The 13,496-nt window shown below is 42.5% G+C and overlaps 1 protein-coding gene across 1 annotated transcript in view; it reads left to right on the plus strand.

Annotated features, from left to right (window-relative positions):
* The first annotated feature begins 381 nt into the window (after nt 1-381).
* The window catches only part of LTBP1 (latent transforming growth factor beta binding protein 1), a 188,567-nt gene continuing 175,452 nt past the window's right edge, over nt 382-13,496 (plus strand). The window contains exons 1-2 of the mRNA XM_031504314.2: nt 382-833; nt 1,233-1,303. Of these exons, the coding sequence (XP_031360174.2) occupies nt 382-833; nt 1,233-1,303 (523 nt within the window). The remainder of the gene's footprint in view (nt 834-1,232; nt 1,304-13,496) is intronic.

Raw genomic sequence — 13,496 nt, forward strand, 5'->3', positions numbered from 1 at the left:
GCAGCTCCGGCAACCGAGACATCTGCTCTCCATTGCGACCACCCCCCCTCCAGCAAACACCCTTCCCCTGCTGCTCCTCCTCCCTTCCCGCTCCGGCTCGCAGCTCGGCTCGCACCCGCCGCTTCCTTTCTTCCAACGATGTTTTCGTGCTCTACGGGGCGAAGTGTTTGCTGAACTTTCCTAACAGTTTGGGGGGAGGACGGGAGGATCCTGAGGCTTTTTCCGTCTCTGCCCCGCCCGGAGCAGGTTGGGGGGCAGCGAGCGGAGGAGGGATCCGCGCCCCGGGCGCAGGTCGCAGGCACACGCGTCCTTTGGCGGAGAGAAAACCCTCGCACCACAGCTCCGCGAAGTTCGCCAGCTGCAGGGGCTCCCGCTGTGGAAATGGGTCGGATCAGATGGGGCTTCCTTCTCCTCCTCACTGCCTGTGCGCTTTTGTCACCAGGGCTCGCAGCTTCCGAAAAGGGCAGGCTAAGGAGGATCACGTACATCCTGCAGCCCGGTCGGGGGAGCTCCTCTGGCAGCCAGCAGCAGCGCCCGACCCTCCTCGGGGGGGAGCAGCAGCAGCAGCGTATGTTCAATGTGCAGCTGAACACGCGCTACGGTACCGGCGGCGGACCCCTGGAGCGGAGCCGGCGGATAAGCAAGCCGGGCAGCGCCGCCGTCCAGCTCCGCTTGGGCCCCGCCGGCCAGATCCACTCCAACTCCGCCGCTCACGCCTCCTCCGCCAAGCCGGCCCGCTTCAGCTCGCGGCTCAAGGCGCCGCCGGGCCCCCACGGCAACAGCAGCGCCGCCCTGCCCCTTCGCCAGAAGCACCAGCTGCCGCCGCTGCCGGGGTAAGGCGCCCTTCCGTCCCGCACGTCCCCCGCTCCACCGCCGCAGCTCCCGACCACCGCCGGCATCTCCGTCGCGGTCGGAGGGAGGGGGGAGAGGGCGGGGGGCTGTCCGGGGGCACGGCGGCATTGCCTGCCGGGCTCCGGGGGCACCGCGGCATCACCGGCCCGGCCCCTTGCCCGGCGCGCGCGCCTTGGGCGTGGAACACCCGCGGCACGTGAGGCGGGGCGCGAGGCCAGATCCCCCGTGCCGGGAGCCTGCGGCGGCCCCGTGCCCGGCTGCGGCGTCGCGTTCAACCGGGAGCGTTCGTCCTTCCCGCCTTTTGCCTCCCCGGCCCGGCGCCCGCCCCGCGGCCCGCCCGCGCCCCGCCGGACACTCGTCCTTGTTTGCTGTTCCCGCAGGGTCAATGTGTGCGGGGGGCAGTGCTGCCACGGCTGGAGCAAGGCCACGGGCTCCCAGCGGTGCATCAAACGTAAGTAGCCGTGCGGTCGGGGAGGGGCGTGTGGGGGGACCCGAGGTGACCAGGCTTACACCTGGCGAGGTGGCGGATGCTGGGATCCTCTGTGGGTAGAGGGGTGCTGACTGAGCTGCAGAAACCACAGGGCAGATCTTTCCATCCTTTTAAATCGTTCCTTCCTAACCTTCACCTTTGCTAAAGGGTGGATAGTGGGTGTCTCTTGCATTTATTTGTAGCACAGACAGTGACATTTTTGGAGAGAGCTTTGTGGAGGCTTTGTATGTGTGAACATCCCCTCCCCATCAGTTCTTGGTTTTTAGGAGTTTTCAGAATGGGGGGCTTAACAGGGTAAAGAATCTACCAGAGGAGCACAGGTGGGGAGCAGGGAATTGCCACCTACCCACACTATCCCTTCACCAGTATGACACATGAATGATCCTGTGCTTGCACCATGGAATTTTTGAAGCACTGAACAACATGAAAGAAGTAGGTTTGGTGAAGGTAGAGTGATGTACCTTTACTGGGATAACTAGAAGCACAAAATTTGTGCATAAAATAACACTGATTGAGTCAGTCCTCCTATGGTCCAATTGTTCTTTCTGATGGGAAAGCAGAAGAATTTCTGCTGTTTCAGCCAAGACTCAGAATGATTGCAAAAGGCTAAACTGGAGTGATGTCATGAGGTCAGGAAAGACTGGAAGGGCATAAGTCTTCAAGAAACTCCTTTAAGTATCAGTGAGATTGGATAGGTCTGGGAATATTGCTGTAGTTCAACAGGACACATTGCTGTCCCTGAGAGAGTTGCAGTAAGCAATGCTTTAAAGATTTTTTTTTTTTCCAGTGGTTTTTGTGCCTGTGTGGGATTTTTTACAATAGGGAGCAATCACTTTAGTCATCCTGACTAAGGTCAAGTACCTTTGACCTGCACGGACCTGTTGCTAAGAAGCAAAGACTTTATGACAGTAGTTAAAGACAAAACTTCACTATTTCCCTACTAAGTTAGACATGTATTTAAGATATTCTTCTAAATTAACATTTTCAAATGCATGTTGCTATGTTAGGTTAGTCACATTTTGCTTAACACCTTATAAGTACTACAATATTTTCCTTCAGCTTATAGTGGTATTTTTAGGCTAACTGCAGAGCTTGATAATTAAGCTACCTTAGCTTAAAGACTAGCTAAGAAAATCTCTTTGTAATTTCAGGACATTAGGTGAAAAATGTATTCACTGTGTTATTTTCAACCAATTTTATTTTCACTATTTTAAACAAGACCCAAACAATGTTTTGGGTTTTTTAATGTCTTTTCCTCTGTCTTCTAGTAACTTTCATTTCCAGGCAACTTTTTTTGTTTGTAAATTAAGTAATTTTCTTTTGTTTTTGTCCTTTATGTTTTGTCTTTTTCACTTCTCTGATTATCATTCATCTTTTCTTTTTGATCCCCTTTTATTTTTAGAGTCTTCAGTAAGGACTAAGACAGTTGGATTTTTATGTAGAATTTAATTAAAATCCATTAATTACTTGGCTAATTCATACAGTTAACTGGAGGAATGGAGTAGCAGAGACAAAGTTAAAAGAAAGAAAGTAGCGGGATTTTCTCATTTTTTGCCTCTGATATTAGGCTCTCCTTAGCATTAAATATTTTTATTCCCTGGTCTGATGCTACTCTAATTCCTCCTGGCAGTGGTATAATACACTTGGCTTTGATTTTCTCAGTTTCACCCCTCTCTTGGCAGGCCAAGGGAAGCACTGAACGTACTGAAGTTGTCCGTTTTGTAGCTTAGGCAAACCGTGAGACAGCATTGACTTGATTCAGCTATGGAAGATTAGTCTCACAGTCATAAAAGCCAGATATCACCTTTTCTGGAAGCTCCTGATGTTCCTTTCAGAAGAAAAGAAAATCTGTAACTGAACAACAGTTAACCCCTTTGTTTCCTGTAAAATTTTAAGTGAGTTTTTAGAATTCAGATAGCAGGCTCTGTTGGTTTTGAGTGGCTTATTGCAGCAATGGATTAACTGTGCCACAGATGCTGGCACACCTGAGCTGACTTGATGCAAAGTCAGTTTGATTCTGTCAGGGTTTATTAGTTCAGGCTCGGTATCACTTTAATAAGCTATTTAGTCTCTAGGGTCAGATTTTATTATTTTGCATGGTGCAAAGCCCGAGTTAATAAACCCCAGACCCATACTGGCTCTTTCCAGAGCCAACTTCCATTTGTCTGCATCATGCTTCCAGAACCAGAGTGCTGAGAGCCAGCTCTGATCAGCGAGGTTTATTAGCTCAGGTGTAATCCCAGGCTGGAACAAGTAGCATGTGTTTCTGCTCTGCTGCACCTGTGTGAATAAGCCTGCCTGGAACCCTCAGAAAGAGGGGGTGAAGGGTGGAGGTCTGGTCTTGCAGCTAGGCTGCCTTGCCTTCCCTTCCCTTTGCCTTGCCTGGTGGTGTTTGCCAGCCCTGCTTTCTCACGCGTGAGGCTGTGGCTGCTGCTCCCTTGGGTGACTTCTGCCTGGGTAGGTGGCAGTCTCACAGGGAGCAGTGGCAGCCACATTGCTTTTCCCTCAGTAGCAGCAACAGGGGGTGTTTGAAATGTTCCTGTGCAGGTCAGAGGGCAGCATCTGTATAGAGGAGGCAAGGGAACTTTGCAAGTCTTTTTATTTAAATTTTAGTCTGAAGCTGAACTGCCTGATGTGTTTACATTTGTTCATGTTCTCTTGGAAGCCTGACAGTCCTCAGAAGGTGAGCTTCTGTCTTTCTGTAAACTGTATGAGAGTGCCTACCATATCCAATTTAGGCATGTAGGGTTTTCCCCCCTCTGTCCCTAATATTTGTTTTACACTGTAAAGTTTTAAGAACTTTTTTCAAACTCAAAGTTACTTAAATTATGAAGAGCTACATCATTCTAATTAAAAAGATGAAACGCTAACAGCATTAAAAGTATTCAGAATTGCTTTATGCTGGGCATTGATGCCTAACAATGAAAACTAACATTTTTGAAGCTTTCATAACATCATCCAACTTTGGGTAAAGAAAAAGGTGGGAAAAATTGAACCACAACAGTAAACATCTTGGAAAGTCAGAAGCATGTGAAAGGGTTTAGGATGAGGATTGTCTTCCAGTCATAGTTATCATAGGTTATAATCTGTGCAAGTGCAGTAATGAGATACCACCAAGGCTGGAAAAACCACTTTTGTTTAGTACTTGTTGCATAACAGAGCTTTATAGAAACGTTAATTAGCTCTGTAACGTGTCTGTAAGGCAAGTAAAGCTTAGAGTGTGGGGTTTTTGTTATTTCATTTATGGAAATTAAGCCATAGATTAAATGTGGTCTTGGACAAGTTATAACAACTGTCAGAAAGACCTGTGCTGGAAGTCAGGAGTTCCCACCACCCAAATGCATGTTTATCTTGTTGAAGTCTGTTGTCTCCTACTTCATTACTTACTACTAAATTTCTGTTAGTTAAAGCTACTTCTACAAAATGGGCTCTTCTGCTTGTTCTGGTTTTGTTTGCTTAATGATACAAGGAGCTGTTTTTCATATTGGGAATGTAAGAGAAAATTACCTATTGCATGGAGAATCTGATATCTTAAAAAGATAAATGGGAAGAGCCACCTTGTAGTAGTAAACCCCTTGTGAAATGTATAATATGTTCTGTCTGGAGTATTAATAGCAGTTGTTTGTGAGTGATCTCAATGTAAACTGGATGGTTAAAAAAATGGGAAGGAGAGAGCCAGAAGTTTTTAATGGCATGAGTTTTTTACTGCAGGGGTGTAAGAAAGGCTCATAGGGCAAAGAGGCGAGGAAGTGGATTTTGAAGCAACACATTCAGAGTAAATTTCCTATAGGGAAAGAAATTGCTGTCTGTGTAGAATCCAGGTATGCCATCATTGTCAATTAAGATTAAAAGGGCGTTAAGTCTTTCTTAGCTGAAGGTGTTGTGTGTGTGCATGTGTGTATTCCCTGCATAGGGCTAGTACTTTAGTGTTGGAACTGGACTGAATTCTATGAGTTTGATCATGAGCTGTCTGTCATGTGCTTGGGCACCTTGGGAAGGTCATCAGAAAATATGAAAGCAGGAAAGAATTGGCTTTTTCTTTCTATTAAAGTATTATATTCCTAATTCTCTTTTTAAAAAGGCTGCCTGACTCAATGTTAAATAAAGACATTACAGAGGTTTAATTTATTTTTCAGAATAAGAAAATTGCTGCTGTAGAGGCAGGAGACTAGAAAATTGTGTGAATACTTGCCCTGAGGAAGGGTCCCTTTTGTTCACTTTCGGAATCTGCATGGCCTCTGCTTGTGTACTTCTGTTCAATTTGAGCCACCTCCTCCCTAAATTTCAAGAGCTGTACTTCTTGCTGTAGCTGAATAAGCATGCTACAGCTTTGTATCCCCTTCAGGACATGGGCACATGGCAGTGTAACCCAGAGGCTCCTGATCACCTGGATAGAGTGTGCCCTAAGTTCTTGCCACCTTGTGCTCCTGAATTTCTTGGGGAAGGTGAGGGAAAGATTGCATGTTTAGGTCTTGTCCTGGAATAGGGTTAGGATCCGGACCTGGAAACTTAAGAGTCCTCCAATTTAGATGTAAAACTGTGTCACTAAACATTTTAGTATGGGTTGCTCAGAATCTACTCTTTTTCTGTCTTCAGCTCTTAGAAAGGGGTATCCAGGAGAGCTGTATTTTCATCATCAGAACCAAGTACTCCAAATGTTTGCAGCTGTTCTTCCTGGTGGCTTTCTGGTCACAACTGGTTCTCGAGGCTTGTGCTTAATCAGTTTTGTGGCTTTGAATTTTACCAAGTTCTGTTTACTTATATTGTGTATACAAAGCCTAACTATAACATACTGTCCCCACTGTTGTTTCTTCTCATTCCAAGACCATCATCTCAGTAAAAGCAATATCGGTCTCCTTCAAATCATGCCTAAATCAAAATTTAATATCTGAGTTTTAAAGAGACAAACTACTTTGACATTAGTCCTTTTTAATCTATCCTTTGATGCGATTTTTAAACAATTCAGAATTGAAAAACTGAAAGTTTGAGAAACTTGGTTTTGCCTTTGCTGTGCTTGCTACTGTAATATGTAAATAAAATTTTTGATTTTCATGTACTGTAAATGGGCTTTTGTAGTGGGAAAGCTCTTGTTAGGCCTTGGTGGTAATTCTACTTTGCTTTATTTTTTCACTTACTGAAAGGGTAGAACTGCAGGGTCCAAATTCTTGTAGTCTTTGTCTACATTAGCAAATAGCATGGAAACCCTTTGGGTTTGATGACGTGAGGCCCAGTGCACGTGTGTTTCAGGGCTTAGTGTTTTATTTTGGACAAGGTGTAGTCTGGTCTTGTGGAATGAACACCACTATAAGGTTGAAATACATTTAGGTGCATTCTTGGAGTGCTTGTGTTTTGAGTTTAGCTTTTTATTATTTCAACATATTTTTTTCTTTGCATCTTAAAAGAAATAGAGTGCTCACACCTGAAGATGGTCCCACAACACAAAACAAATCTCTGTAAGTGCAATTGGTATGACAGCTTCAGGGGAGGCTGACCTGAATCAGCAATAATGCAGACTTTGAACACAGTGTCTGTCTCCTGGCCATGGTTGGCAGCCAACCTCCCTCCTGTGAGACCTGGCTGTAAAAACACTGTGAGAAGATGGGGGAGCTGTTAGCTGCTGCCTGCTCTACACATGACCATGCCATGTGCCATTCCCTCATTTTGGTGAGGAAACTTAAGTCCACAATTAGTATGAAGTGAAACCTCCCCGGCCTTCTCTTTGTGAGACACTGGGGACTTTACTGGAAACAAGCTCATAATGGTACATAGTCTGTTTCATACAAGTGCTACAGGTGTGTATAAAATTAAGACAGAATGAAAAAAAAAAAGAGAACCTTTAAAAAAACTTGTCAAGATGATGTGCTCTCACACTGGAGCAGATGACAGATTGATAGTGAACTTGTTCAGCTCATTGCAGCAGACATTGTTAACAAAAGAAGCAAGACCTGCAGTAAAGTTGTGGTAAGTCTACAGTGGATAAAACCTCCTGAACACTTACCTTCTTAATAGAGACTCAGGAGGAACACTGAAAACTGAGGTGTTTTGGTTTTATATTTTTCCCCCTCGCTTTCAATTTGTTGGCTGTTTGTTTTCAGTGTGTAACTTGGAAGTGGAGTAGAAAGCTGTGTATATGCCAGGGAAAGCCATAGTTTGTCCCTCAGTTGTGCACTGCCTGGTTCTGCGTGTGTGTAGGAAGAAAATGTTGTATTGATAGAGAAGTGATACTTTGATACTCACAGTACCAGTCTTACACCTTTCTCCTTACGGCCACTCTTCCTGAGAATGGAGAAGGGAAGAGCTGGAAGGAGGGGCCCTCCCCTCTCCTTCCTGTCCTGCAAAGTGGCTTTGTGTATGGGATCAGTGAGCTTCCCAACCTTGGGATAAGCAGGGCTGTAGTGAGGGGTGGGGTTCTGCTCTCTGTGAGGCCTTGAGAAAAGTGCCGCACTCACCACCAAGGGCTGCTTGTGCCAACTGATCCTGCCTTAAAGGAAGCTTGGATTGCCTGGGAGCTGTAGGATTTGTGGAGGGTAGATGAAAAGGGGCACACATCTCCCTAAACTGTCTCCTTGTTCAAACTCTGGAGTACTGGGTGTTAATAGATTATTGATGGTTCGTGTGGCCAAATCAGTCCATGCTCTGTAACTGATATGTTAGTTGTTAGATTGATGTTGGGTTAGGATTGAGGTTTCTTTCTTTAGTTGGCTTTTGTTCTACCTTTAAAAGCAGCAGTACTTGTGTAGTCTAATTTACACCTAGAAAACAGATCCTGTGCATTGACTAAAGAAAGAAAGCAAATGTTTAGCATTTATCCACACCTATGACTGCAAACACAGAGGAAAGAAACATTTTACATTTAGTAAGGCAAGATGTTCATTTAAATACAGAGCTAAAAATAGGTCTGCTTGGGCATGTTCTTCTTTTTTTGTGAACTGCAGATAGTAATCCCTGCATGTGGGAAATTGGTTTGTGTCCTATGGCAAGATTTGCTTTTTTTATAATTGAGATCGGGTTTTTATTATCCCTAGATGGAAGTTTAGGCCTGGAATTTCAGAGAAGTTCAGTTGAATTATGAACTCTTATTGAGAATTGGTTGAATTTAGAGAAAACTTTATTGTACTTACTGTTTTGTTACATTATTGTAATTAATAGTTTTTTCTCTAGTCTCTTTTTATAACACTTCAGTTATCTGAATCTTGCATCCAGTTAAATATTTCCAGTTGCCTTTTTACTGAGCTTGTCTTAGTTCAATTTCCTGCAAATTTATTACGAAGTATTTTGTAACAAAATGAGTAAGCAGTGTATTGAGAAACATTAAGAGAATTAAAAGGGATTGCATTCTGGAGTGTTAACCACTCAAGCAGCAAAACCAGAGTGTAACATGTAGATTTGCTGGTTTCCTTGGCTTAGTCCATTCTGTTATGAACAATTTTCATTTTTATTTGTGGGCACTGGAATGATAAAGGGATTTGTAGCATGTGAAATGTTTGTATTGTCAGAATGTGCAAAGTTATAATTTCCTATAATTTAATACTTTAAAATGTCTCTCAGATGGTACAGTCTTAAATATTTATATTATATAAACTCCAGTAAACACAACATGAATGAAAAGTATGTAACAGTGTGTTACATTCTTGTTGCTGATAGAATAATGCATCCTTTTGCTAAAGTTAAGCTTTTGAAGTATTTGAGTACAGTTGCTATTCAATTCTGCTGAGTCTTGGCATTCAGAGATTATATTATGGAGATACATAGAATATAATATTAGTAAAGTACATTGTTGCCACTAGGTTAAGGGAGAAACTGATTTTTTGTGTGTTTGTTTTAAAAGAAATATGTATGCTAAAAGCATTTTTTTTTCCTCCCTTCCTGGATGTCATGTTTACATGCCGTTGTGGGAATGAATCTGGTGGTTTGAAATGGACAGCAAAGAATTCCAACACATGCTTTCATTTGAAGTATATTTAGGGAAAGAATTCCTTAAGACCATATAGTTATGATAAAAACAAGTTCCTGTGTAGAAAGACACAGATGGTTGTAATACTACCTCCATTAGTAGTGTAGCAGTCACACAGGTTTTCTGCAGTTAATGTAATTTCTTAGGATTATATAGAAGTAATTTCTACTTTTTTTTTATATAATGCTTTTACAAGGTTGTATCACCCTTGGTTGCAAATTCCTCTCTCCTTAATTCTCAATGAATGTTTAGATTACTGGATAAATATCTGGTAAACTTTTCAATTTTTGAAACCTCTTTGGTGTGAGATACTCGGAGAACTAGGTCCCCAGAAAAATCAGTTCAACTTTTCAGTGAACTTTTGGGTTTCTAGACTCCAGTTGCATCCTCAGTCCTGGCAATGACTTAATACTTAAAAGGGTATTCAGAGTGAAAGTGAAAAAGTAAGTGGTGAGCTAAGCAGTAGCATAGTTTGGAGAACAGGAAATTCTTTGAAACCATTGATCTTCAGGATGTCAGCACCATATTCAGATTTTTCTGAGGCAAACTGTAATATGCCTCTGTACTTTCAGAACCCACAGCTTGTTGCTTTCCAAGGAAAGTGCTTCTCTGTTTTTCTTCTGGAATCCGTGGGGGATCATCACTCTGTCTTTCAATCCAGCAGGAGTTAAAGGTGCCTTTGTGTGGAGTTGTGGTTTTATATGTTTTATTACATCTTTATTCTGTCATGGTTTGTTCCAGTGTATCCCCATACTGTTTTGGTTTCTCCCTGAGTTTTCCCGCCTTTCCCCAAGTGTCGGTTTCCCTAGAAAATGCCAAGTCAGTCCCCTGTCCCCTCCCAAGTGCCTTGTCTGTCACTCGGTGCCCCTTCCCCTACCTCTAGAAACTTCCATCCAGGGCACCGAGTGATTGGATGAGGTCCTGGGACCCCTACCCTGTCTCCCCCTCACTGGATCCCCCAGATGTCAATCCCCACAAGAGTCACTCCTGTCTGTTCCCCACTGGCTGATCGGGCCCCCTCCCTCTCACCGTGTAACATGTTGCCAGCACCCCTCAGTTGCTCTTGTTGGCTGGCCCCCTCCGGTGCTGTTGGGTCCACAGGACCTCAATAAACATCGGATTTTCGCCCCCAACAAGTGTCTCTCCTCATTTCCTCGCCGTTGGAATCAGCAGCGACCTCAGGACCCACAAAGCACTCTCCAAAGCCCAGCCGGGTACAGCGGAGGGTGCTTCCACTCGCCCTACTCGCCCCGCAGTAGAGCTAGCCGGGGCTGAGGACAGTGGTCTGGGGCGGGGACGCTGCACCTTTGTATCACAGCTTTTTGTTTAGGATGTGCACTCAACCAAAATGAGCTTTGGTTTGGTTTCCTTGTGTGACTGAGGAATAAAAATCTTGCATTCATGCAATAAGCCAGTATTTGGTATGCTTTTAACAGTATTCCTATGTTGCATGTAAAGAAACTTGAAAACTCTACCATCAGCACAGACAGATATGCACAGATGTCATAGTGTTGGTTTTTCCCCTTTCTATAAACTTGATGCATGCATCGTTTCTCAGTCATTTTGTGCTGGAATCTGAAACAGCCCTATACTTAAAATACTCTTTCCAATTGCTGTATTTTCTATTATTTGCCCTCTGGCATGTATTGTGCCTGACAGGATTTACACACTCCTGTGGGAGAAGTTGATACATACTCTGCCAGTGTGCACTGTGATGAAATTTATTGGAAGTAGTTGCATTCTCTTTAAACTGGTGCTGAATTATTTTGTGTGCTCAAGAGGAGAAAAAAAAAAAAGTAAGTTTCATGTGGAAAAAGAAATCTGGTGGATGGGTGTGTTAGAAATAGCATAAGACTCACAACACTGTTACAGTAATTGTGTTAAAATATTAGAACTTTAGGAATGACATTGAAAAATATTTATGGACTTTTAAGTACAAACCAGCAGCAATTGTTTGTTAAAAGAAATACTTAAAGGTGGAGCTGAGGCTAAAAGGCTAGATACTAGTGTGCAGAAAATTTTTGGGATATTTAAATTTGTTTATTATGAGTTTTGCACTGAAAAATAATTTTTTGTGGATTTCTGTTCTACACAAGGAAATAAACTTGTATATGTGTTGTTACTTTTGAGGAAGTTAAAAGAAGTGATTAGCATAGGAATGAGATTATAATGATCTTAATCTAAGAATTAGTGTTAGTTTAATATTATTTTACTAGAAACATTTTTAGGACAAGTAGAGTCAGTTATACTTGTATTTTTGTTCATTTGAAGTGGAAAAAAAAATACATTTTTATCTAAACTTCAATAAATGACAATATTTTATACTTACTGATGCCAGATAATAAATTGTGCTTCATTTAGAATGTATTGAAACAAATTACACTCTGTATATATAGAAGTTTTAACATATTTGTTTTGAAACTATTATAAATCTTTTATTTTAGGTCTTGCTTGTGCAAATATTTATATATACTTTAACTGTAATGACATGAGCATGTGGACTGAAAAGTGTATATGTATAGATCAGTCCCAAACCAACATAAGATGTTTTGGAAGGGGTGTGTATAAACCTAATGTTAATGTTGTTTTAGCCTTGCTTTTCTGAAAGAATGTCACAAATACAACCATGATATGCTGATAGGCATTTGTCAAACTTGATAGTAGTCTGTCTGAGAGAGTGGTGAGCAGTAGTTGATTAGGGAAAGATGTCTAAAAAGGATGAGCATATGGGATACAATTTTGGGTTTTCTGTGACTTAGGTACTCCCAAAGCAAATGTGTCACTGTGACTTTATTTTCAGTAGATTCAGATTACATGGTTTAAAACATAAACCAACCCAAGACAATCCTTGTTCCTTCCCTACTGCATTGGGTCTGGCTGAGCTGGAGCTGTGCTTTGCATTGGTACCTAGAAAGGTATTGGTAACATTCCCGGATTTTGGCTACCGCTGACCAACGCTGGCACAGCACCAGCAATGTCTCCCAACATTCCCTTCCCCCCATCAATGGGCTGGACAAGATTCTGGGGGAGGACACAACTGGGAAAGCTGACCAAAGGAATATTGCATACTAAATGACATTGGCTCAGATAGAAAAGCTAAGTAAAGGTGAAGAAACAGATGACATTTTTTATTTACAAAGTTTGCCTTCTGATGCAGCCCCTACAAACTGCTGAAGCCCTGCTTCCTGGAAAGTGGCTGAACATCAGTTGCTGATGGGAAGTAAAGAATAAACCTGGTTTTTTTTTCTGCTTTATTTGTGTGCACACAAACTTTCTCTTTAGTAATCTGTACTATGAGTTGATTTTGATCTTATTCTCTTTCCCCTGTCTAGTGGGAGAGCAGCTTAGTGGTCACCTGGCATCCAGCCCAGGTCAACCACACCACAACCATACTTCTGGAAAGTGAGGGAAGATTGGATATATTGTCTATGCCTGGCCTTTCAATGTGGCCAACTTCTGTTGCACAGCAAGTTTTGGATGTTGCTGCGAAGAAGCTCAAAGGGCAGATCAGTCAACCTCTGACAGAAAAATCTATTGAGACTTATTAAACACAAAACTAGCACTCTTGCTCAGGAAGTTGCTGAGCCTCTAATTCTTAAAAGCTGTAGTGGTATAAACTCTTATTGTGTCTCACCCTGTCCTTAATTATCTACCTTAGTAATGGAGGGAGAACACTGGACAAAGTGGAGCTCTAATCTGATCCACTAAGCTTAGTCTCATTATCTGCATCTTTGCCAAGCTCCATTTTGAATTTCCAGTCATGACCTCCTTGAATTGAATAGGATGAAGCCAATTGCCTTTAACAGCAGTATATTGGCCTGCTTTTCAGTTTTGAACTTAATACTTCCATGCTTCAGTTTTTGGAAGCTTAGCTTTATGGAAAATACTGGTGTTTTCAGTTTTATGGGCCATTATTGTTGTCTTCAAACAAAATAATTAGGTCATTCATTTGGCACAGTACAGCTGTCTTCAACATTTTAGAAACTAAACTGCTGTATTATGTCAATTAAAATGTTCATTTTAATTATTTCTTAAAAACATGATCTTTTATCCAGTTGTGTGATCTTCTATAATGCAACATTAATGAAGAACTTCAGTCAAAATGTTCATTGCTGTGAAGATTTAATGGATGGGGTTTTCAGCCTGTTGTCACTGGTCTTATAGTTGCTGGATTTCCTGATGGTTCTTTTGTTAATGGCC

Source organism: Lonchura striata, chromosome 3, assembly GCF_046129695.1.
Source record: "Lonchura striata isolate bLonStr1 chromosome 3, bLonStr1.mat, whole genome shotgun sequence".
Taxonomy (NCBI): Eukaryota; Metazoa; Chordata; class Aves; order Passeriformes; family Estrildidae; genus Lonchura; species Lonchura striata.